Here is a 24531-nt window from a genome sequence, read left to right on the forward strand (position 1 = left end):
AAGGATATAACTATTACCAAAAAACAACCACTATGACAGTAATTGCTTACGTACATTTGTCCCCAAAAGGGATTGGTTAATTAGAAGTGAGTTACTGAATATAAATATTTTGGGCAAACACGATACCTCATGTGTGAGACATATCAAAATACCAGGATATGAGGGTTGATAATTTGAAGGGCCCAAAAATATTGCCATTTTGAGTGGCAATGAAGGGCCAAAAGATTATCCCTAACACTTTGAAAACAATTGATTCGTGCTGGTAAACTAGGGAAAACAACTACTATCATCTAAAGCTAAGAGAATATAGTGGTAGCATCACTGCTTTGGAACATGAATGTTTTTTTTTTTTTGGGTCATTACCCTTGTGTTTGCCTCTTTGAGCCAGTGATGGGATTCGGAGCATATGTCTATGATCAAAAGACTGATGATCAGGAGATTTTTAATATCCAGAGGTTTGCTTCTATTTGCTAAATCCAATGAGCCATGAATTACATAAAATTGTGAAGAGCCAAAGGCACACATGATACTTGAATTTTGGTGACAACCTGTTGACCTCGTGTGTGATCTCAATTCATGTACAAATTTACTGGTGTGGGCACTGGGCACTTTGGGGAATGGCTCTAAATCTTTGCCACCCGTTTTTATCCTTGCATCATTTAGCCTATGTGCAGCTGGATGATATGGACACGATAACATCTTAGGTTCCCAAAGTTGGGAATGTGGAACCATGTATGTACTTGAGGCCTAGTGGTTTCAAGATTTTTAAAGCGGGAGCATGTCTGGGTGTGAATGAGCTGCACATGCCGGCACTCAGATCTATCTAGCAAAGATTCATTAATATAAGGACGAACAGGTCATTAGCCAAAATATTAGTTAGTTCAAATTTGCCTCCCTCCTCCTGACCAACTTGTCCCGTCTCACCCCCCCAGAAGTGTGGCAGGCCGGGGAGTAGTGCAGCAGCAGCACGCTCCCCTCCTTTCCCATCTCTCTCTCTCTCTCTCTCTCTCTCTCTTCGGGCCAGAGAGAAGAGAAAGGATCGTAGGAGCTCCTCGTCTTCCCTTCTCGCCTTCTACTTATCCTCCTCCTGCTCCTCCTTTTCCTCTTCCTGCGCTTCGTCACTTCGTGCCGCGAAAGAAAGTGAAGAAGCACGCTTTGGAGTAAAGCCTTCGTCCTCTGCTGTGCCGTGGTCCTGGGAGCAAGGCGTCCTTGCTTTCCCTTCATCAATGCGCTAGGGTTGCAGCAGCACCAGCACGATTTTTTCGACCTTCCACCGTCCATTGATGCTCCTCGCGCAAGGAAGTGAGAACACCGCACTGCAGCTGGAGAGGACCGCAAGATTGTAAGCCGCAGGAGTGGATTTGGCCAAATTTGTCTCTGCATTGCCTCAGTGACGACCGTGCGGTCAAAAACAGCATGGCTCGCCCTTCACGCTTCGTGCTCTCTGCTCGCCTCCTGCGGCAGAAACTCCCCAGAGTTACCTGCGACGGCAGGGGTTTGATCGAAATCTCATGGCAGCACTGTGATAATTTCCCGCTCGATAATTCGAGCCAGTGTATGCATATCTAACCTTGCAAAACAGGCTCAAACGGAGCCAGACTTCATTGCTGGATACTAGTTTTCACACGTCCATTTTAACATCCAAGCACATCAGGTCTCCAATCATCGCCTGTGTGCTTCCGCTCTCATCCCCATTGATTGAGTTGTATTTACCTTTCTCACTCATGGCACAATCAAGAAGCAGCAGCACCACCAGCAGCACCGGTAGCACTGGCCGTGCCAAATCAAGTGGAACCATGGGAAAAGCTGGAGGACCTTCTCCGCAGATTGTCCTTATTGAGCTCAAGCAGCGGATCCTTGCTGCATTAAACAAGTTAGCCGACCGAGACACGCAGCACATTGCTGTGGAAGATTTGGAGCGGATTGCAGAGACACTGTCACCTGAAGGTATCTCTCTATGTCTGTCTTGCCTGTATGACACTGACTCGCAACAGAAAACTGCGGTTCGCAAGGAATGTGTCAAGATGTTTGGCACATTGGCATCCCTTCACAATGACCTTCTGTCTCCTCATCTTGCAAAGATCGTTGCCAATATTGTGAGGCGACTCAAGGATCCAGATTCCAGCATCAGGGATGCTTGTGTTGATGCAATGGGAACTTTAGCTGCCAAAGTTTCCTCTGCAGCATGTTTAGTTGCAACTAATAGTGGCGGTGAAAGTGGAGCCACAGCTATTTTCTCTGGGCCTCTTGGAGTATTTGCCAAACCCTTGTTTGATGCTCTCAATGAGCAAAATAGAGGAGTTCAAGCTGGGGCAGCCATGTGCTTGGCAGGAGTGATAGACAATTTCAGGGATTTGCCTGCTGGCTCTTTGCAACGCCTTTGCCCTCGCATTATTAAGCTGCTGAATGGCACAACTTTCACTGCCAAGGCTGCACTGCTGTCAGTCATAGCAAGCATTGTCCAGGTAACTTGCTCTTAATCCTAGATAACTATGGGCAAGCATTGTGCTGAATAATTCAATTAAGTGCATTCTCCTGTCTTAATCTCACACTCAATTAAGTTAGCTTTTGTTCTTGCTGGTTGATTGCGAAGGCAGGTGGAGCTACATCACATCAATGCCTGGCTATGCTAATGGCCTGTGTACTTGACTGCCTTAAAAGCAATGACTGGGCAACGAGGAAGGCTGCTTCTGAAACTCTTACATGCATGGCTTCTAGCTCTGGTCCTTACCTTGGCTCCTTTAAGATCCAAGCTCTTGAAGCTCTTGAGGCTTGCCGATTTGACAAGGTCAGTTTCTTTCAGTCATCTTCCAATTGCACTGTGAGCCTTATTTGAGGACATGACATTCTTAAGGAAGGTTGCTGAACCCACGCTCTCAAATATCAGGTTAAACCAGTTAGGGATACTGTGGTTCAAACCTTGCAAGTTTGGAAAAGATTATCAAGTTCAGACTCAGGATCAGATGCTTCTGCTGTGAAGGGTAACAGTCAATGCTTCTTTTGATAGATTTTCTGTAATGTACATTAATTATGTGTTAGCAGATGTGCCATATTTTGCAGATTTCAACAGTAAATAATTGTTTCTATTGCTGTAAGATATGGTGCTTGGTTGCCATATGCTTGGAAAGTTACATGCCTTATGAAATGTACCTGTCTCTCTTTTGTGTGTTTTGGGTATGTGGAAGTGTTTGTTTCTTTTATGTTGTTTTTCAAGTTGATCTCGTTATAATGGAGGGCTTCTAACACTACTTTTTGTCTCAATAGAGAATTACAATGAAAATCAAGAATGTCATGCTCCTGGCAAAAAGATTGATGGCTCAGTCGAAGTCATCTCTCTCAAAAGAGGGTCTCCATTAGATCTGCCTAATCAATCTTTTGAGGGCTGCTTTGGTTTTAGTTATGTGAGATCAGGTGCAAACAAAATTTCTAGTGGAACTCAAAAGAAGAGGGCACCCCTTATTGATAAGAGAGCAAACCCTGAGTTCTTCCAAAAACTGGAAACCAAAGATTCAGGTGATTGGCAAATTGACATTGCAGTTCCCAAATTACAGACTGGTGGAGTTTTGGATGCCTCTGAGATGGACTTTACGAAGCAGCAAAGTTATACTACCAATAAAGAAAGGACAACAAACCAGGAGCACAGTGCTGATCAGCAGGAATTCTTTGAAGTTGGAAATGGGCGGGCAGCAGAGACTTGGGATAGAATGCAGATGCCTAGCTCTGAGGTTGAAAATCAAGTTTTTGAAGATAGTCTTGGCAGTTCTAAGAGTCGGTGGTTAAGGTCAAAAAGCTCAAAGCCTGATACCTGGCTTACTCCTCCCAATAAATCTGAGGAAGGTGATAGTGGGTCCTGGATTGGTGGACCAGGTTTGACTAGCAGCTGTAGTAGCAGTGATGGGCAAGGTAACATGTCAGAAAATGATTCAACCTTTATACGAAGACAATTATGTCAAATAGAGCATCAGCAAGCAAAGCTGCTTGAGCTGCTTCAGGTAGCTATCAAGACTTGTGGCATGGTGGATATGGGCTGAGTTCTAGAGCAACTCTTTGGTTTGTGTAGAGTTTAAAATATAAGTCCTTTTGTAAGTTTACATTTTCCTGGTCTGTGAACGTCCGGCGGTCTTTGGTACAAGATGATATTGACTGGCTACAAGAGTAAATTGAAGGTTGTAGTGTGCTTATGTTGAATATGCCTTTGGTCATTCTTCTTGACTAGTGTCATTGTCATCCTGATTAAACACATTTTATGAATTGATGTTGGACCTGCCATTTGTTGTTTCTAGACTTGTCTTCATTAAGCCCACATCTATTGTTATGTGCTTATTTGGTGTAATCCATATTTACTCCATATATGGTTATCTCAAATTATACTCTCATACTGTGTTGAAGTTGAAGTAAAACGTGTGTGATCGACATGTTTTCAAGTATTTCTGGGCATGTAGGCTCTCACTGTGTTGGAGCACAGTTAACTTTGTTTTTCTGGGACTTCCAGGTGGTCATGTGTATTGTGTGGTCTGGACCAAGGTATTGTGGTCTTTTGACTTTTTACGCAACTCTGTCATGACTTGGTCTTCTGTCCATATCAGTCATTGAGTGTTCTCCTAGTGCATTATCCCAAAATGGTTCTTGCTTGAACTTATTGTCTTTGGGTAGAGAGAATGTCCTCTCTCCCAGTATAAAACCCTGTTATGGCACTTGAATCCATGAAAACAATTTTTTGACATGAGCATTTCATCCAACACAACCTCAACCACCTCAAGGTCCTGAGCATGCACCTCCACTAATTAAGCTGATCTGATGCAATGCATTTCCTAGATCTGAGGATCCCATGATTGTGGGGGCTTGGGTACTGTTTTTTTATTGGGACATCAGAAGTCTCAAGCTACATGGGGTGAGGTACAATGTTAAATTGATTGGGTATATACATCTTAAAATAGAACCTGAGCTATACACTATTTAGCAACCGAACTACTAATATGACTGAACTGAACTAAGCTGCTACTTCTGCAATTGGACTGAAAAGTGTTGAATGCACTGAGGGCAGCATCTCATTAAGCACTTGGTCCATCTTTGGCTAGGTTTAGGGTCTAGCCTTACAGCTGTAGGTATGCTAGGTATTTGTAGATTGCTCCAAGTTTACCGGTTTATTGCAGGCTTAGTCTCAAGAGAGATTATCATGGAAAAGTGAGTGGTTAGACATTCTTATAACTTGTTCAAAGAGGAATGATAAACAGTAGTTGGGTCCATTGCGTAATGCATGCGATATGCTGAGGTTGCCTTTAAAAACTCATAACTTCCAGTGACTTGTCCATGTGTGTTTGCTTGCCCGGGCCTTTCTTACTATCAAGGATAGGAGAGAGATGTGATGCCATGGGGACAAGATGCAAAATAGCAGTTCTAGGTCTGGAGCTTGCAAAGGGCAGGTAAAGCACCAATATGTCCCAACTTCCCAATGATTCCTTCACTCAAAGTATATTCGGTTTATTCATTTCTGTCACCCCTTTTGCTGCATTCAGGTAGAGTAAGGAAAATCATGATTTGAGTTTTTTCACACTTAGTCTGCTTGAGCCAATTTGTGGTTCAACTGTTTTCCTACTCGACATTTTGATCTGTGTGTCCCCTGTTCAGAGCAGGTCCTCGTTTATCCATTTTTGTGAAGTTGAAGTAGTATGTACATTGCAAGCTGGCTGTAGATCTGTGCAACTCAACTTAACTGGGGTCTGTTTCTAATTCCAACAGAAATTCATTTGCACATCAGAAGAGAGTTTCTCAAAGTTGGATGCAAGGGTTGTTGGAATGGAGAATGTTGTGGATGATCTTGTCAGAAGTTTAGCAAATGGGAGATTTGGGGAAGTTCCCACTAGATGGTGTGGTGGACGTGCTGACTTGGTCAGCTCCAAGCTGTGGAAGAAAGTTGAGCACTGTCACTATTCCCAAGATAGGTCTGGCTCATGTGAAAGCATTCCTGCAGGACGAGGTGGTCTAAGGAGTTCAGACTCGAGTCTCACCCCATGTGAAGATGCCAGATATGGACCTGCTGTATGTGCACCTTTGACAGGAAATCCCTTCTCTGAGGCACAGGCTGGCTCTTGGAGAGTGCATGTCGATGTCTCTTCTGATAGCTTAAGAAGGGTCAAAAATGAAGCTGAAGGGAGTCAATTTATCAACAAGAAAGTGCTAGAGAGGGGGCCAGGCACCTTGAAACTTGGGGAAGGTCCATCTGCCAGGAGTATTTGGCAGGCTTCAAAGGATGAGGCCACTCTTGCAGCTATTAGAGGTGTTGGAGAAGATGCAAGGCTGAAAAATCAGGATCCATTGAAGACCGGTGCTGGATCAAGTCAGTCCTCTGTGGAGTCAAGGCTGGACAGTTCAAGTCACAGACTTGGAGGACAGGGCAAGGGTTCATTCTGGAGTTTGTGGTCGAGGGCAGCAGAGTTTCTCCGATCAGGAGATGTTGATTCAGCATATGTTGAGGTGCTCTGTGCGGGGGATGAGCTGTTATTGGTCCGGCTGATGAGCAGAACTGGTCCTGTTCTGGAGCGCTTGTCAAGTGGTACTGCACATGAACTATTGAGAACAATCATTCAGTTGTTGCTGCAACAGAGTTTTCTTGATGTCATTATACCTTGGATGGAACAGGTACTTATCTTGGCTTGCTCCGTCATAAATTTGGAAGTTCAAAGTGCTTGTAAGGGTTGTGCTGAGATATGTGTTCTTTTTTTGTGGTTTTTGGGGGTGGGGGTTTCCAGGTAGCAGATATAGTCGCCAATGCAGACCCAGATTGCATGGGACTATCTTTTGATGCCAAAAGAGGGCTCATTACCTCGTTAGAGGAGGCCTCTGCATTTGAGTACTCAGAAACATGGATTGCGAAAAGACTTAGGGAGCTGTCTGTGCAACTGGGTGGCAGCTGGGGGCTTGTCTCATCAAGAGGACTGCAAGAGGGTAGCATGAAGTAGAGGCTTTGTTTTTGATGCAATAACACCGACAGCACAAGAGCCGGTCCTATTACACCTGTTCACTCGTAATACTGCTGTAGATAAGCTTGTTGGGCAAGAAATGGTAAGCTGGCAACGCCCTTTAAATTTGCAAAAAATACAGAAATTTCTGTTTATGAAGAGCATCCGTAGAATGAGTAACATTCCTTTTATATATTTGAGCTTGTCGTGCAGATAAACTGTACTGCCACTCTTGCCTTTGATAGTACTTGTGTGATATGTACAGGCCCGGCCAGGTTTTAAGAACAGCAGACTCCTATAAATTCGAACACTTCTAGCATATAAATTTTAGAGTAGTGGCACCAACAAACAATGACAGGCAGCACATTAAGTTTAGAGAACTCCCCAGCTTGCCTCAGGTGCTTTTGGCAGGAAGTCTTTGGTTCATTGCTATGCAGAGGATGAAGGACTACCTCACGCATTGTTTCAAGGTTGTCTTCTTCGTACCAAGAAATTTGTGTGTTTGGCTTGCGCATGGCCAATGCTACAGCCTAGCATTTGCTGGGAAGGGTAATCTGTCCCAGTGTGTTAATTGAAGTTTTGAAATGTAGCAGGGCCCCTGGGCCATGAACTTCTCTTATTTTGAGTTGATCACATGAGATATTTTTATTGTTTGCTTTGTGTGCTTTTCTTTCTATCCTTTTTGTGGAGGTTTGAAAAGCCTTGACATTAAAAGCTGCCAAATGGGTGGAGAATCCCTTCTACGGCCGTTTGGAAAGGCCTTGAACAAAAACCCAGGACATTTCAAAGTAAATGTAGCGGGGCAGTGCTCGAGCGTGTATTTTCGGTCACGTTTCCCCTCTTCTTCGTTTTCTTCTATCTCCCTCACATCCCATCCACGATTGATGTTCACCAGCAAGAAAGATTTCTCTTCTTAAAAAATGCAACGTATATCAACTGTTAATATAAAAATCATATAGATACGATTGGGAAAAACAGATCCGCTCAGACTCTGGTTCATATAGACCATACGTACCTCCCCCGCCCAATGGCACAAATTTGATCTTCAACATGATTGAATGGATAAGGTAGCTTGGTAGTTGTCTGCGGATTGTTTCCTTAGTTCTCGAGTGGAACTACAAAAAAAAAAAACATTACATTGTCATGTTTATTGACAATCTACTGCTATCCCAGAGGCTAGTAAGAGTAATGCCATGCCGAGGTTGTGAACTTGAGCTTGCGTGATACCTCCCTTTGAAGTCTCACGACCATGCTCGAGTCTTTAAAGTCGCGGTTTGCGCAACTCGCGATCGGTGGCTACTTGTCTCCTCTCACCTATTGCTTTTCTTGTGCACCCCCTCCCTAGCGTCAATGAACATGGCGCTTTTAAAGCTTGTGCTATTGTGCAGTTGCCAGCCTCTCCGTGCCTCGCTTTCTTTGTCCACATCATTGATCCCACAGTAGGCTCTATAGCCTTTGCCCGCTAGCAAAGGCTCTGGACCAATGCTATGTGTCTTTCTCCTTCCCTCGCTCCCTCCTTTCCTCATTCCCTTCCATTAAAAAAGCGCAGAGTTAGCATTTCAGTCCATTTGCCTTGCTCAGCATCATAAACCTTTGCCATTCCAATCTAAAATGCATTGGATAATCTACATTCCATTGATTCAGGATGGACAATGTTCCACCATTCTCAACAAGCGATCTTGGCTTTTACCTTGGCAAAACCATTCTAAAACCTGACTTGCATTCCTTGCTGAAGATTGTAAATGTATGTTGCATCTTTCACACAATATATTGATAGACCACGATGAGGAGGAAGTGGGAAGTTATGATTACGTGGATTTGAACGATCTACTAGTTGACAATCTCCAACTCTACCACTTGGATTTGTATAATGAGATATTCATGGCTAGCCAATGTAGGAAGGGTGAGTTGATTAGAAACAACTTCATGGAGTATGCTAACATATTAAGTCTAGATGACTTTGATCTTTAGGAGTTTTGTTGACATTTGAACATGCTTTTTGTTGCACGCAAATATTTTGCTTACATCATGTTTTCACATGATTTGTATCTAGAGCCTTGCATTCATCAAAATGTCCCTTTTTGCCTCACATTTAATCCCTTTTGCATCCACACTTTGGTACTCCAATTGTAGAAGTGTTTAGGGATGGTCTTGTAGAGTTGGGGTCTATGTCCTTGGGAATTTGTGAGGGTGGTTGCACATTATTTGTGAATTGAGAATAATAGAGTTAATTAAATTAGGATATAGAAAAGGTGGATAGAAAATTTAGTATAGCACATGTAATATTCAACTTGGAGGACCACATTAGTCAATTATGTTTTAAAAGGATCCATGGCTCTCTCTCATTTGAACTCTCACTCCTTGAACACAAAGTAGGCTTTTGAAATTAAGGTAGTGAAAGTTTTCCTTCTTCCATTCTTTTGATTCATCCAATAGTTGTTTTTCCCAATGTGGATGTGGTGCTCCCAATTTTAAATCCGTTGGTATAGGTGCAGAGTGAGATTGTTATTTTCCTCGTTGCTTATGTCATGTGTAGAAGTAGGTGTGTTGCTTTGACTTGACCTAGTAGAAGGCATTGGAGATGGTGCACTAGCATTGATATTGTTGGAGTAAGGAGTGTTCAAGGGTGGGAATGGGCCAAGAATTAGGGGGTTGATGTATTTGGTGTTGCACATGTATTTGTAGTGTGTTGGAGGAGACACCTACTAGGGGGGAGATATGTGTAGTGACAAAGTAGGAACAAAACCTAGAACATTGTTTGAAACGGTATGGGATTTGCTTGGCTTTGTTGCTTGAAATGATAAAGATAGAAATTGGATAGGCATGGGTTGAATGAGCAATGGTCATGTTGGGTGCACAAAAGGGGTTGAAGATATGGAAACATTTACAAAAGCACTAGTGGCATGATAGTTAGGGATCCTTCGCAGGGTCAATGGGTGGTGGAAAGTGTTGGTATGCCCCATTGGCACAATAGGTGAAGGGGATAAGATAGGAGACTATATGTTGGATAGTTAAGGATGGTCCATTCAAACTCTCTTGAAGCTTTATCAAGATGCTATGATAGAGGGATAATGTTTAGGGAGTCACTTTCAAGAAGTAAGTTCAATTGATCCACTTGCACAATATTTGTGGCCCTTGCATCATGGGGAGTCCTCCAAGAAAAAGCTAGTGGGAAACTTACGGACATCTCCCTATGCTTTTAATTGGACCTAATAATAAATAATGAAACATGATTGTGTATTCGCCTTCTAGAAAAGCGTACTAAAATTGTAAAACATAAAAGATTGTATGTCAAATTTTAGAAGAACAAGCAAAACATCACTAACTAGACATGTATAAGGAAAATGCAACAACTATGCTAAGGTCAATTTTACTTTGTGGCTCCATGAAAGTTTGAAATATACAATAGGGAACTTGTGTAAAAGAATGTGCCTAGCCATCTAGATTATTATAAACTTCAAGACAAACATTTTTTGTTACAATAACTACTTTAAGATTCATAGAGGTTACATTGTGATCATACTAGTGTGCCCAATCTTAAAACACGTTTTGGGCCAAGAATCTTTGGCCAAACATTGAAATCTTATTGTTGTAGCAATTAGAAACACCATTATACAACAAAGTATCAAATTGAAAGATTTATTACTTGGGCTCACATAGAATGTGGTATTGCACAATTTCTAGTGCAATGATAATCACTGTACTTCGCCATCTTGGAAGAATGCAACAAGTGCAATAAAGATTATACACACCCATCATACAATCACACAATCGTATTTCTAAAGCTATGAAACTCATGAAGAAATACCATTGCTTCTTCAAAGTGAAAAAACTGCTAACACCCAAGTGCAAGCATTTGATCATATAAAAGGTGCATACGCCCTTAACCTTTTTGGAGCCAATTAGACCCTTGCATTTGATAACATATTATGCAAGGCATGTATGAAAAAGAACACTTCACAAGTTGAAAGGCGTAGTTGGTTTGCAATGTTTGGGTGGTGAAAACTCATCATGTTTTGGATCATGATACCTCACACATCATGAATATTAGAGGTAAAATGAAAAATAAGAACAATACCATTGTCGAGTATCAAGATAATGACATTGTGTTGAAGTACAAAAGGCACTATAATATGAATGCTAGTAAGCAAAGTTTTTAAACAAGAATATTATTGCTTACCATATCTCAATAGCATCCTAATCCAATGGGGGTAATGTGGTCAAACATGAATGAGAGCACCATGTGTGTTTAAAATAGACAATGGTGTTATTGAAAAGGAAGCTTCATAGTACATCCCAAGAAGAGAAAAAGATAGAACCTTATGCGTTGCATTTGCTGGACGTATTTAAAAGAGAACAAGTTAATTTGCAAATTGTGATGCTGATAACATTATAATTCCATGCAAGCACATGAAAGACGGGACATGCATGTGAGGACATGCTCCATTGGATAGCATTTATTGGAAATCCATAGTGAGACATTATCATATAATGTTTTAATTTGTATTATAGAGAACACACAATTGTGCAAGATGCATGAAGCAAAAAACCTGGTTGTTCATGCAAAGAACACATACATTTGTACATGACCACCAATAACATGCATTGCCATAAATTTGGATTGTTTCAATGGCATTGCATATGGAAACCAGTAACATGCATGCGAAGACATACTCCATTAAATAACATTTATTCAAATTTCATAACGATTGAAAATTTGAATTGCAGAGAACACATGATTGTGCTAGATGCATGTAACATGCAGAAAGAAGCACGACCCACAAACCTTCACTACTCAATAATTATCGTAGTGTGAGTGCCCTAAAATGGCAAGGCACTCAGCTAGTAGAATGATAAGCACTCGATCGTAAAGAAAATGGTTTTGGCGAATCTGTTCTCTACTTATGTTGAGGATGGGATTTACGTGTGATTCTTCAAAGATAAATAACTTGACTAGCTTAAGGTCTTCCATCTACTTGATTTTTGTAAGATTATTTTGAAGATAGGTAAGTTGATTAGCATTGATGAAGCAATAAACTTTGATTCACATCCACCCACGCTCCCGATTATAGAATGATAAAGGGTTGTACATATGTTCCAAGATCCTCATGAAGCGGTCCTACTAATCAAAATTGAGGGAATGCATCGTGAAGATAAACATTTCTCGGAATACCAAGAATTTTTATCAATCTTCATTATTCTGAAAGAGATTACATTGATGGTTAGAGGCGAAATATATTTGCATAGAAATTTTCCTTAAACAACGTTACAAACAAATCTTTCGATGCATTAATTTAAATTTTTACTCTAATACCATGTTTGACGTACCCACTTTGAGACATCCTCAATGGCATGATTTAGTGGTCCCTCAAGATGATTTTCTACATGACGTCGCTTAGTACTCTTTCGAATAATATGAGATTTGCTACCTAGACTCTCGAGTCCACTTTGCAATGGATGATCTTGGTCGTTCCTATGAGAATCAACCTGAAATTTGGTTCTAAGTAAACTAAGGTCACCTATTCAGATTAACTAGCATTGCTTTTCGAGCAATTAGTTATGCTAGCTTTCCCGAACTGAAGCCATGATCCATATCATACTTGGTTCAAGGAGAGAGAGAAACAAGGGAGAGTATGGGTACGTTGACCCCTCTACCCGTGTAGGGCAAAGTCTCACCCTATTCTTCTAAAATGATATAAGGTCAAGGTTCTAACTAATCCTATATAGTTAACGTTTCCTATGCTATAACGTATCAAATTGTAAGAAGCTCTCAGTTTACCGAGACCGCCTTGCCTTAAGGTAGATTTGACAAGAATCATAACCTCCCACTTCCCTTGGTTGGGTAGTTTTAGTTATCTACTTATCTAAAACATTCAAGTTGTACATATAAAACCAGCCTCCTTAATTAATCCCTCTTATGATAGCGTTCATTCACCTAACTTAAGTCACAACATGCAAACAATGAAAACAATCCTTTAGAAAAATAACTTCTTCATTTAATAGAGAATCTTATACAAGTGTTCACCTTCTGTCTATATGGAAGAATGATGTGAAGGTCTTTATTTTACCAAGATTTTTGACCCTAACTAGTACCAAGGCCCTCAAGAAGTCCATCCTGAGTCATGCAAGGGTTTGGACAATTGCTAAGAGTCTAACAGTTTACTGGCCAAAGCCCCCTTGGCACCCTCAACTCCTCCTACCCAAGGATCCCCCTATAGAGCAACCTCTTGCCATTGAGGTTGTTCCAAATTCTTTGAGGTGGCAAAACCAATCCCTCTTGGTAAAGGGATCCACAACTAGCCTTGGGGAAGGTCTAGTATGTTTTTCTTTTATCCTATTGTAGATTTGATACATTAGGATTTTGATCAATTCAATCAAACTTTCTAAGTGCATCAACTTGTATGCACCTTTCACAAACATAAGCACTTATCTTTTAAGCAATAATCCTATACAAAATAGGGAGGCAATCAGAGTAAGGTTTTTAACTTTAGCAATTCTTTCTAGCTTGGTCTTACCCCCTTTTTTCAGATGTTCTCCTAGTCCCCTTAGGATTTTGTAAGTTCCCTTCTAATTAGTGTTTCTTCATTGGATCCTCCCTTGGTTAATAATAATTTTTCTACCTTGTTTTGATTCTTTCTCATAATCTTCATCGACCTAAACTTTGTCGAAGGTTAGTTGATTGATCTTACTATGAGTCTTGACTATTTTCCCTGAAGGTAGGCATGGGTAAAGTAATTCATAGCTGCATGCAAGCAAAGTAAATGTGTTATCCAAATGTTAAATACACATGACAATGTTATCATTGGTATCGATGTCCATGCAAGTAGCTAATTCCAAGGGGAATTACGTCTTGTATGAAGATCATAGGCCTAGGGTTGAACTTAGCTTTATGGGGCTTGTTTGGGTGAGAGATGTGGCTATTTGATTCTTGTTCATTGGTGGTGCTAGAATGAGGGCATCATCAAGTTTAGATGGATTTCTTATACTTAGTGATTGATATTGGGCTTGAGGATGAGAATGGGGCATAATGCTAGTAGCAGCTATTGGCTTTGCCTCACAATCAAGGGTGGCTAGTATAATAAGGAGGTAGTTTGGATTTGACTCCTACATAGGGCTCCTTGCAAGCCTCAATGGCTACATTGTACTTGATTTTAGTAGTAGACAAAGCAATATATTTTTGTGCCTTGGACATAAAAGAAATAGCACCTCTAGCAAAAGTGAAGACATTGCCAGAAGTGGACTTTTTCCTATTTGCATGTCTTGTATAATCAGAGTCTATGTACCCCACAACTCAAGTATCCTGGATACCATATTAAATGCACAGATATGTAGTGCTCTTAAGGCATTTCATGATAGCCTTCATGGAATTACAATATTTCTTGTCAGGTGTTGCCATATAATGAGCCACAAATCCCACTATAAATGCTATGTCAGGTCTAGTGGCTATCTTGGCATATATCAAGCTATTGACCATGGATGCATATGGGATCTTGGCCAACTCGAGCATGTCATCATTTGATTAGGGATAATATGCCTGACTAATCTTCATATGAGAAGGTAACGGGCAGCCGATAGCTTTACCACTCTCTACATATGAAACCACTCAAGGAGCATATGAATGTACTCCTTCTATGATAAGTAGAGGAATGTTTTAGAGCAATTGTAATGCACAGACCAAGCATATGAGAGACATATCCCATATCATTCATCTCAAAGCTCTTCTTCTTAAGCTAAGTCTTCGAAGCATCTAGCTCATCATAAGCACTCCCAACAATCAATATGTCATCAACATATATCACCAAAGTAATAAGGTTACCATCATGGGCCTTCTTTGTGTAAAGACACGAATCCATTCCCTAGGTGCATGCTAAAGTCCATAAAGACACTTTATCAACTTGGGTACTAGGTCTTCTCTACCCTTTTTCTTAAAGCCCTTAGACTAATGCATATAAATGTCTTGATGCAAGTTTCCATGAACGAATGTCATTTTTACATCCATTTGATATAAGTCTAGATCCATCGACATAACCCAGGCCAATACCAAGCGTAAGATGGTTATCTTGACCATAAGAGAGAATATCTCATCAAAATCAACTCTCTTCTCCTACTTAAAACCTTACCGACAAATCTATCATATATGTTGGCTGACGATGACTAGGGATACTCTTCAACTTATATATCCACTTGCATGTCAATGCATGTTTTCCATCGGCCAAAGGAACCAAATCCTATGTATAATTTCTCTATATAGTGAATCATACTCGGACTACATGGCCCTCTCCCAAAAGTGACTATCACATGTATGCATAGCTTTCTCATAAGTAAGGAGCTCACCATGACATAATGTCCATAATGCTTAAGGTCCACGCTCAATCTCAATGACATTCAACTATACCTTCTTTGACAATGACAAAATGATGGTAGAATTACATAGCTCATCAAGCTCTTCCCATTCCTCTATATCATAAAGTTTTGACTTTATGTCCTTTAATTTTAATGGCTTGACTTATTTCTTATGCACCAATACTTGCCAAATCTAAGTCTTCTAATATTGGAAGTTATCTCCATCCAACTTCTCTATGTTGAAGATAACATTGCCATTGAAATCATTTGAACCACTTGCCATGATGTTTAGAAAAAAGAGAGAGTGGGGATTGTTGTAATAATAACAAATTAGTCCCAAAACCAAGCCAAAAAGAGTGTAGCAGGAGGAAGACTAAAATAATACACTACTATCCACAAGCAAAGAGCACTAGTGTTGAATACAAGCATCAGCTCTTAAAAGAGCTGCTCAAATTTAATTTTCAATATGGTTGTCTATAAAATTATAGTAAATTAGCATGAATTGTAGGCAAATATGTAAAATAATAAGCTTCCACTACTAGGGAAATTTAGGTAGCAATGGGATGCACAATGCAACTAGCATTGTAGACAACATACCATAAACCACTGAGTACCAAAGATTGTCAAAAAATCCAAGGTATTGCTTACATATATTCATACCACAATGCATACCAAGTATATAGTATAGTATATATCCACCACTAACAACCCACTGACAATAAGTAGTATGAGGTGTCCAAATCAAAGGCAAATCAACCCATAGCCATAAAATTTGCAAACAATGATGGTATATGCATAAACCAAGAGAGCATAAGAGAGTCTCCCACAGACTCAAATGAACCAAGTTCTGCATAAAAAATACGAAGTACTCCCACTGGAGCCAATCCAGAGTCTCCAAGGTAGCAAAGAAAGCTCAATGCATGTAAAATCATGGAACCAAATAGCCACTACCCAAATGCAATAAACTAAGATCAAATCCAAGATGTAGAGCTCATCATAAGTGTATCTAGGCATAAGTAACAATGCCAAGCATCAACATAACCATGTGGTATACCCGAATAGCATGTATGCATTTAATACATAAGTATTTACTATAAATGCTTTTCATCCAAATTTTGCTACATCTATTTGAGCTCTAATTGATCCAAGAAGGTTTCCCAAACATCAAACCAATATCCAAGATTGTAAAATTTCCCCATAAGCATTACATGACCCAAGGCATTCAAATACATGGTGCCCACACTGTATTATAGCAGACTTGCTTTGTTTACATAGTTAATGGAGCTCAAGGCCAAGCCTCCAATCTTGGGAGCAATGCCCAAGAGTAGGAGCGGTACTAAGGATTAAGAGAGACAAGATAGAGAAGTGGACCGATGCAGAGAACAAGGGTAGCCAGCAAGTGTAATTCATATTGGTTGCTCTTGTGGGTTCTATTACTAGTGCTAAGCTCAGGCTCATTGAAGAGGATTCAATTCAATTTCCTTCAAGGTCCTCAATAATTTTGGAAGGTATGGAGCTAATCCAAGAAGTAATGGGACTGATGCATACCTCTATGTATGGTTATCATAAAAGCTTCAAGTAAGCTCTTTTCCCAAGTTGAATGCAATTTCAGTAAAGCTCCTTGAATTCATGTTTTGGTACCAATTGAAAGGTGGAGCAACAGTGGAAGCACGAGCAGAAGCAAGAGAGAGGGAAGAGCTATGGAGGTTCGAGTAAGAAGAGAGAGATTGGTGTATGGAAACTCCCACTGTCACAATGTGTGACCCACCTTCCCTTATTCTATTATCATATAAAGAATAAAGAATAAAGTGACAGTGATAGGCAGCTACCACATGTAATGTGTATAGGTGTATGGATGGTAAATATAAGTAAATGTAAATGGCTAGGGATAAGTAGCCTTTAATCCCCAACATATCGTTAGCACAATAGGGCACTAGTGATGTTGGCTTTAATGAGATTCTATCTATGCTTTAGAGATTTTGAGAAACTATGCATTAAGAAGGTCATCTATACTGCTGTTTTCTACTAGCTCTATATTCGATATCCAAGACAAATGACTAGCCATGTACCTATAATTAGTTGGAAAATATTTTTTATGAAAATAATAAAGTAATAAAAGGTTTAAAGTGTTATTTTTGAACTCAAGATGGTAAAGTTTTCTTAATAATAATGTAGAAAAAACATTGAATGAAAGATAATTCAACCAATGACCGTGTTATTGCAAAGAAAATAGTACAACTAAAGCAAGGTAAATCAAGTCAATACACATTGATTAAAGCTCAACTTTCCTATGAGAAAATACCCATAAATAATGTATCGATGAGACACAGTGAAACATTCACTTGTATTGTCTATACAAAAGCTTCACCATTCAGGTTGATTACACAAAGAGCAACTTGATTATCTTAGGCTTGCCATTCATCAATACTAGGAACTTCATCATTTTCATGTAGTTTTGTTAAAGATGATGATGGTACTGATGTCGAACCTGTGTTGATATCCAATTGATTTCTTCGAATATTGAGACTGATATCCAATATGCCAAAGCTTGGTCATAGGGAAAGTTCTCTATTGAGTACTGATGGGAATCATACAATCTCATGCAAGTATACAAGTTTGTACTTAACTTGTTGTACACCTTATTTTTTTAAAACCCATAACACTAAACATTCTTTCATCCTCCAGGGATCCTAAAATCATTGTTTGTTGAGCCAAGTCAACAAGTCAAAAATATTCAGGCATATGATCTTGGAGAACTTGACTCGTGCTCAATACCTGTTCCATACTCGAGTGATTGCACTTAACTTTGTAGGCTCTAACATTTCTGTGAATTGATGCCACATGGTCTCTCCAAAGCATTGTGATTGTTGCAAAAGTGCATCTCCATCTATTACCGAGATAGTTGCATTAGACCCTTGCAATTGTAACATTTTTCCAAAGTGATCTTTAATAACATGAACTCTTTTCTTGAAATTTGCTTGAAGAGCACACATGTCTTGCTGATGGTTCCAAAACTGTGGATAAACTATTGACATTGCCTTTAATAGTTCATCTCTTGGAAATCGTTCTCTTATTTCCTATGACACAAACCATGCAACTTGTGCTCATGTGATTTTAACACTCTCCACTACATTATTAAAAGTTTCCATCTTTACAGGCTGTCTTCTAACAAGTCGTCCTCGAACTCGCTTCCTAGAGACATAAAGATGTACCAACCTTGAATGTACTTTGATGCATAATGTACCATTTCTATTTATCTTTAAAAAGCTCTTGCTAGGTTCTGATTGAAAGTTCATGATCTCATGCCATCTTTTGAATCTCTCATCGTGCAAAGGATGATTCATATCTGCATAAAAAGAATCTAATGCCAAGCATACCATCTTCCGAATATTGCTATATTTAGTCATATAAATTGTTCTCTTTTTAGCAAGCTTCACAAGGACATTAAGATCCACAAGTAGAGGAACAATTCCTATAAAACAAAGATACAAAATATTAGATATCAAACTTAGGAAAAAAAGTACAAGCAGTATAATGACTCCAAAAACATTGAAACACCTATCAATGTAAGTAATGTCTCTAAATCTATCAAAGTTGTTAAAAGCTCTAATGCCTTGTCAATCGACTTTTGAGGTGCCAATCTATCCATGAGTCCTACTAAAGATGGGTACTCCTCTAATAATCTCCTAGCTGGCAAGTACAAGCTGATCCACCTTGTATTCACATGCTTCAATAAATTTCTACCCTTTGTTAAACCCTTCGCCATCTCTTGGAACTTTAAATATCATTTGGAACTCCTACAAAAAAACTACTAGATGTACTGACCAACTGCTCTACCTTTGCAACACTATCAAACTCATCAACTATTTTATAGGCCAAGTTCATTCTATGTGGCATACAATGAATTCCTAACATGAAAGGTGCTATAGAAGTTTGTAGGTGGACACAAATTCTTGAGCGACGGCCTTGCATAATTGTTGCTCCATCAACTCCCACACATATTAGTTTTTTTGCAATCTCAACCCTTGATAATTGCAACATACTCATCAAGCTTTCTTCAACTAACAAGAATAGATTCTCTACTATGGCATCTTTTTGCAATTTGTTTATTGTAAGAAAATATGCATGACTAACATGATTTTTCACAATTAAATAATCATGCAAAGCCAACTAGTATTATCTCTAGATGTGGCCTCATCTAGCGAGAGAGCAAAACATTGAGAAGATTTGATTTTTTCTCTCGAGTCCTGCTTGACATCCTTATCTAACACTTTTGCCAAATCCCATCCACTACTGCGTGACCAATGCGATTGGGGAAAATTATCAATAGAAAATTGTGACAAGAATTCCTTATACTCGGGATAGTCCACCATTGGTCTTCCTCGCCTTAAGAATTAAAAAACAATTTGCACGTAAAAAAGCCATTACAATTTGATATTTCACAATATAAAATATATTATGAATATATTAATAATTAGAAATGATTTAAAAAACCTTCAATTGTAGGATTTTCCTTTGCAAGGCCTTATCTTGCAAATTTTTGAACATGCTGTTAATTGATAACTTCTCACATTGTGCTTGCTCAAATAAATGTTTCTCATATAGTCCTGCATTCTTTAGATGTAAACACTCCTCACTAGACTTCCATCTTACTTGACTTACGTCTTGCCCATCAACAATGGTTTTTTCATATACCTTGCCTACATGCTTCTCTATAGTGTCAATTTTGAGCTCGTGTGTAATCAATTCCCTTTTTCCACAAGCAACTAATACCATCGAGTCTTTTTTGGAGTAGAATCATTTGCTGCTATAATTGGCTCAATGAATGGAAATTTACTAACCCAATCTAGCTGAAATGTGCGCTTTACAAGGCTCCAAATTCTTTTATTTATTTGTCTTCTCACTAGCTTGTGTGCTTTTCAAGGAACTTGACATCTCTTCTTCATTTGTTTGTATAGGTTGACATAGAGCATTTTTTGTACAGTTGGTGTAACTTGTGTTTCAACTACTCCAACACTAGTAGTGGCACAAATTTATTGATCTCTTGCTATTTGATATGGCGTTTCAGTCTCATTATTTGCTTCATTTCCAAGAATAGATGTATTTGGTTGATTTGTTGATGTCTATGTGGTGCACAAATCGGATGCCGTATGTATATGTAGCAAGCATCGGAAGGTCCCCAAGAACAACGAACTCTACTTTTTGCTTAAAATCAAAGAGAATATACTTGCACGACATGAAGCAAAAAGACCAGTTGGATACAATCTCCCCCCATGCATTGTGTGAGTGCTCCACAAAGCATGTATTTAATATATTATTCATCTCCAAGCTAAAAAATAGGCCAAATTTACAGTTAGCATGCTTTAGCTTTTGTGTTTGCTTTTGTCCAAATAAAGAATAAAGCGGTTGGGCATCCCAAGAGTCGGGCCTGTGTCCAAATACAATGACCAATAATGAATATTTAAATCATGCGCACATGCGCATACAAAATAATAAATATATGTCAAGCGCTTTAATAAATAATCCCATCAAAATAAATATTGATGCCACGCCTAAAACGCGTGCCCATAAAAAATGATAATTTTTTCTAAATAACTTGAATACATGCTATCGCCCAATACTTCCCAGCACCACCATCGCCTACTCTACACATCAACTGAAGCATTCACAATTGTTAGAAAATAATAAAATTAAACCGACAAAAGTGAATACATAGCAGTTTTCAGCTACAAAATAAATAAATAGGTTGGAACTCTGTCCTAACCTTAATTTAATACGAGTGTGCACTCTAAACTCATAAACGTCCATTAATTTAAATATGTATTTTGTGGAATCACTTGCTATGGAATCACCCACTTGCACATTAAATTAATGAGACGCCCGAAAAGGACATGCGTCCCCATCGACTTTTCGCACAAGGAATCCACCTTGTGTACGAGCCCTAGCAAATAAATATAATTTTATGGAATCCACCGCAAAACCTCACGGAATCCACCGTGGAATATACCTCCTGGCATCACTATGAATCATTAATAACATTTGTGGTTGCAAGGGTATTTATTGGATGACCAAAAAATGATGCAATATCTCCCTTTGAAACCTCACAAATTGTTTGTTTCTTTAATCTACCCATGCTTGCAGAAAAACACACAAAACAATACCTAAGATTTTGTTCCTTCACAATGCTACTACAAAATTATATCAACTTTTAAAGAATACTAGTTGCACATAAATCCAAATATAACATGAAAATCAAACATACAAACCATTACCACTTACCTATGACTCACAAAAGATTGGTTTCAAGCTTTTAGATCAAAGCAACTTGTTTGCAAGAAACAACACACACACAGCACACGTGCACACACACACATATGATCACATTTTATACCAATTGCACATAAATCCAAATATAACTTAGAATTTAAAGAAATATATAAACCATTACCAACTTAACCATGACCCATAAAAGATTGGTTTCAAGCCTTTAGATTAAATCACCTTGTTTGCAACAAGGAACAACACCCTTAAATGTGTGCACATATACATCCTTGCATATTTTGTACCAGTTGCACATAAAACCAAATATAACTTGAAATTAAAAGAAACATATAGACCATTACCAACTTAACTATGACCCATGAAAGATTGGTTTCAAGCTTTTACATTAAAGCATCTTATTTGCAAGGAATAACAGACACATGCATGTACATATACATCGTTGCACATTTTAAAAAACCTTACTAAATAATGACACTAGTTCAATGGAGATAAAATGCGATATGGTTAATAATTTGATATCCAAGTTTATCATGGAATTAATCGCAAAGTAGCTATCAAAGGTTCATAAAAATCTCCCAGTGGTTCTAGTGACTATGAAATTTTCTAAGTGTTACCTTTATTAAGTACATTATGATAAGCATTGAGGTCTATGATGTAAATATCAAAATATGATTATTCGCATTCATAAACCTCATGTATGCATTAGAATACTCACCAGTGTTTCACATTTGCTAACTAGAAACAATTTATAGATATAAAATCTTCACCATGATATAAAACATGACACAACGCAAATAGTGAATTTCAAAACTTGAAAAAACTAATACAAAACAAATCATGAATGAGATAGACATGAAATCTTGGAATAATTACTCCTAAAAATAAAAATCACTTAACTAACTTAATCTATAGGCACAAATTATGAGTCTCGTTTTCCATGGAGTACATAGTTTTACAAGGTTGCCAATCTTTTCAAGACATGTTTGGATTCACGTCATGGAAACTCCAAAAATTGATATATTGTTTTAGAAAATGCAAGTAGAGATTGTAAAAGTTGGGTTACTCAAAAGGGGTGAGCTAAGATAGGACCAAGCTCTACAAGGGATCTCTGTGCCTTTGCAGGATCAATCCCATACTCTACCCTCAAAAAGTCGTCGAGGTCTGCAAAGGATATATGTGCAGCCCTATCATCTACCAATATGTGATCACTTGCCTTTTAACTCTATCAAATGCATGATCACTTCATCTGAGGCATCCCTTGGCTTCCTGCACAACCACAAGTTTTGGCCTAGGCGCCAAAACTTAACAAGATAGATGATGAGACAACCAATTGCATACACATCTAATTCCTTGCTATAGGCAGACTGGCACAATGGGTCATAGATCTCAGGTGCAATCCAAGGTCTTCTTTTCCTTTCCAACTCTCCTTTTCGCCGACACTCATCTATGAGGTGCATGGGATCATTTGGACCACCACAGTTGATTGCTGATCTTGTCATGCCAGAAATGAGCATTTGACCCCAGTCTATGATGCCAACCCAGGGATGTTCTCTTTTGTAAGTCTAGTACCATGTTCTTAGCATGCAAGTCTAAATGGATGATGCCAGCACTAAGCATGGCCTTCATCCCATCCACTAGTGCATAAATAATGTTCGATATATTATTGATAACGCCCACAATCCTAGCTTTCTCCCTGCATTGGGCTCCTTGTCAAGATTAGGGCTGAATCTCACTGATGGCTTGCGCAAGCACTCGATTGTTCTTCTATATCTACATTCCTTGAAAGGATGATACCAAGTGTGACGGTGCATACCTGGTCCCATGGGTCCGTGCACGAACCCCGCACAAGCAACATGGTTTGCGAGCATGCAACACTGCATTGCGTCTTGAGCACAACACGTGTAACACGTTTGTCTGACTTGCACAAGGGTAACATGGTGCTTGGAGTCATCGGATCGTGCCATAGAAGAGTTCCAGGCTCACAAGGATCCATAATCAATTATCTCAGAACACGGTGCCACAGGGGCGACACGGTTCATAACCCACCTCTCCTCATACAAAGTCATTTCGACTTAAACTCAGAGCAGAGGGACTTGGCTACCTTGCTCAAAATGAGAACCCTGCATGCCGGGAGGCAAAAATGATGGTTTCTCCATGAGGCACGGCCTACATGGAGGAGATGGGGAGACATGGGTTGCCCAAGCCTCACACTCTCTTCCATCATACCAGTGTGATGGTGCATACCTGGTCCCATGGGTCCGTGCATGAAACCCACACAAGCAACATGGTTCGTGAGCGACACGACCAAATGCCTATCACTTATTTATTCATTTATAGCCCATCAAGACACTATCTAGCCGAATTCCCGACCAAGTGCCCATCCATACCCAAGGGGGGAGGGTGTCACAATCAAAACGACACATCTATGCTAAGTTCATGACAGAATGCCAAGTCAATTGTGACATACTTGTCAAAAGACGCTCACTTGCCAACTTCACGACCGAGTGCCTACTTGACAAGCACCTTTCTGCACCCCCCCCCCCCCCCCCCCCCCAACACACACACACCCCTACCCATCACGAGACAAGTATCATGACATGTATACGTCGAATACACGACACATGACAATCCATGTATCTCACAAGTGACTAAAAAATACATACGTACAAAGACTCAAAGATACAAATAATGCGTGGCAAGAGACCCACCTCATGACACACATACATGCCAGTCAATGACCCCTTGCGATACACTTGCGTGTGAAGAGTATACACCTTTGCACAGTGAGTGATAGGAGAGGATTGCCTTATTGGTTCTCATGACATGCATATCCCAAATTCACGGTGCATGCCAGTCAAACGACCTCTCCTATCACACACGTGGATGTGTGCACACATACATGCACACATCGTGACAAAAAAGGAGTGTCTCATGACATGCATACGCT

The 24531-nt window shown here is 39.5% G+C and overlaps 1 protein-coding gene across 2 annotated transcripts; it reads left to right on the top strand.

Moving 5' to 3' along the window:
* The first annotated feature begins 875 nt into the window (after positions 1-875).
* Positions 876-7609, top strand: LOC148013889 (microtubule-associated protein TORTIFOLIA1-like). Of its 2 annotated transcripts, none has more exons than XM_087666264.1 (7): positions 876-2465; positions 2594-2788; positions 2888-2981; positions 3265-3992; positions 5740-6639; positions 6750-7062; positions 7173-7609. In XM_087666264.1, the coding sequence occupies exons 1-6, from the start codon at positions 1725-1727 to the stop codon at positions 6957-6959; spliced, it is 2868 nt and encodes a 955-aa protein (XP_087522390.1). In that variant the 5' UTR covers positions 876-1724; the 3' UTR covers positions 6960-7062; positions 7173-7609. The 2 variants fall into 2 exon arrangements, with proteins under 2 accessions (XP_087522390.1, XP_087522389.1); XM_087666263.1 differs by having other exon boundaries at positions 7225-7609.
* The last annotated feature ends 16922 nt before the right edge of the window (positions 7610-24531 follow it).

The sequence above is a fragment of the Lygodium microphyllum genome, chromosome 25 (genome assembly GCF_053477565.2).
Source record: "Lygodium microphyllum isolate KBCC chromosome 25, Lygodium_microphyllum_v1.1.10, whole genome shotgun sequence".
Taxonomy (NCBI): Eukaryota; Viridiplantae; Streptophyta; class Polypodiopsida; order Schizaeales; family Lygodiaceae; genus Lygodium; species Lygodium microphyllum.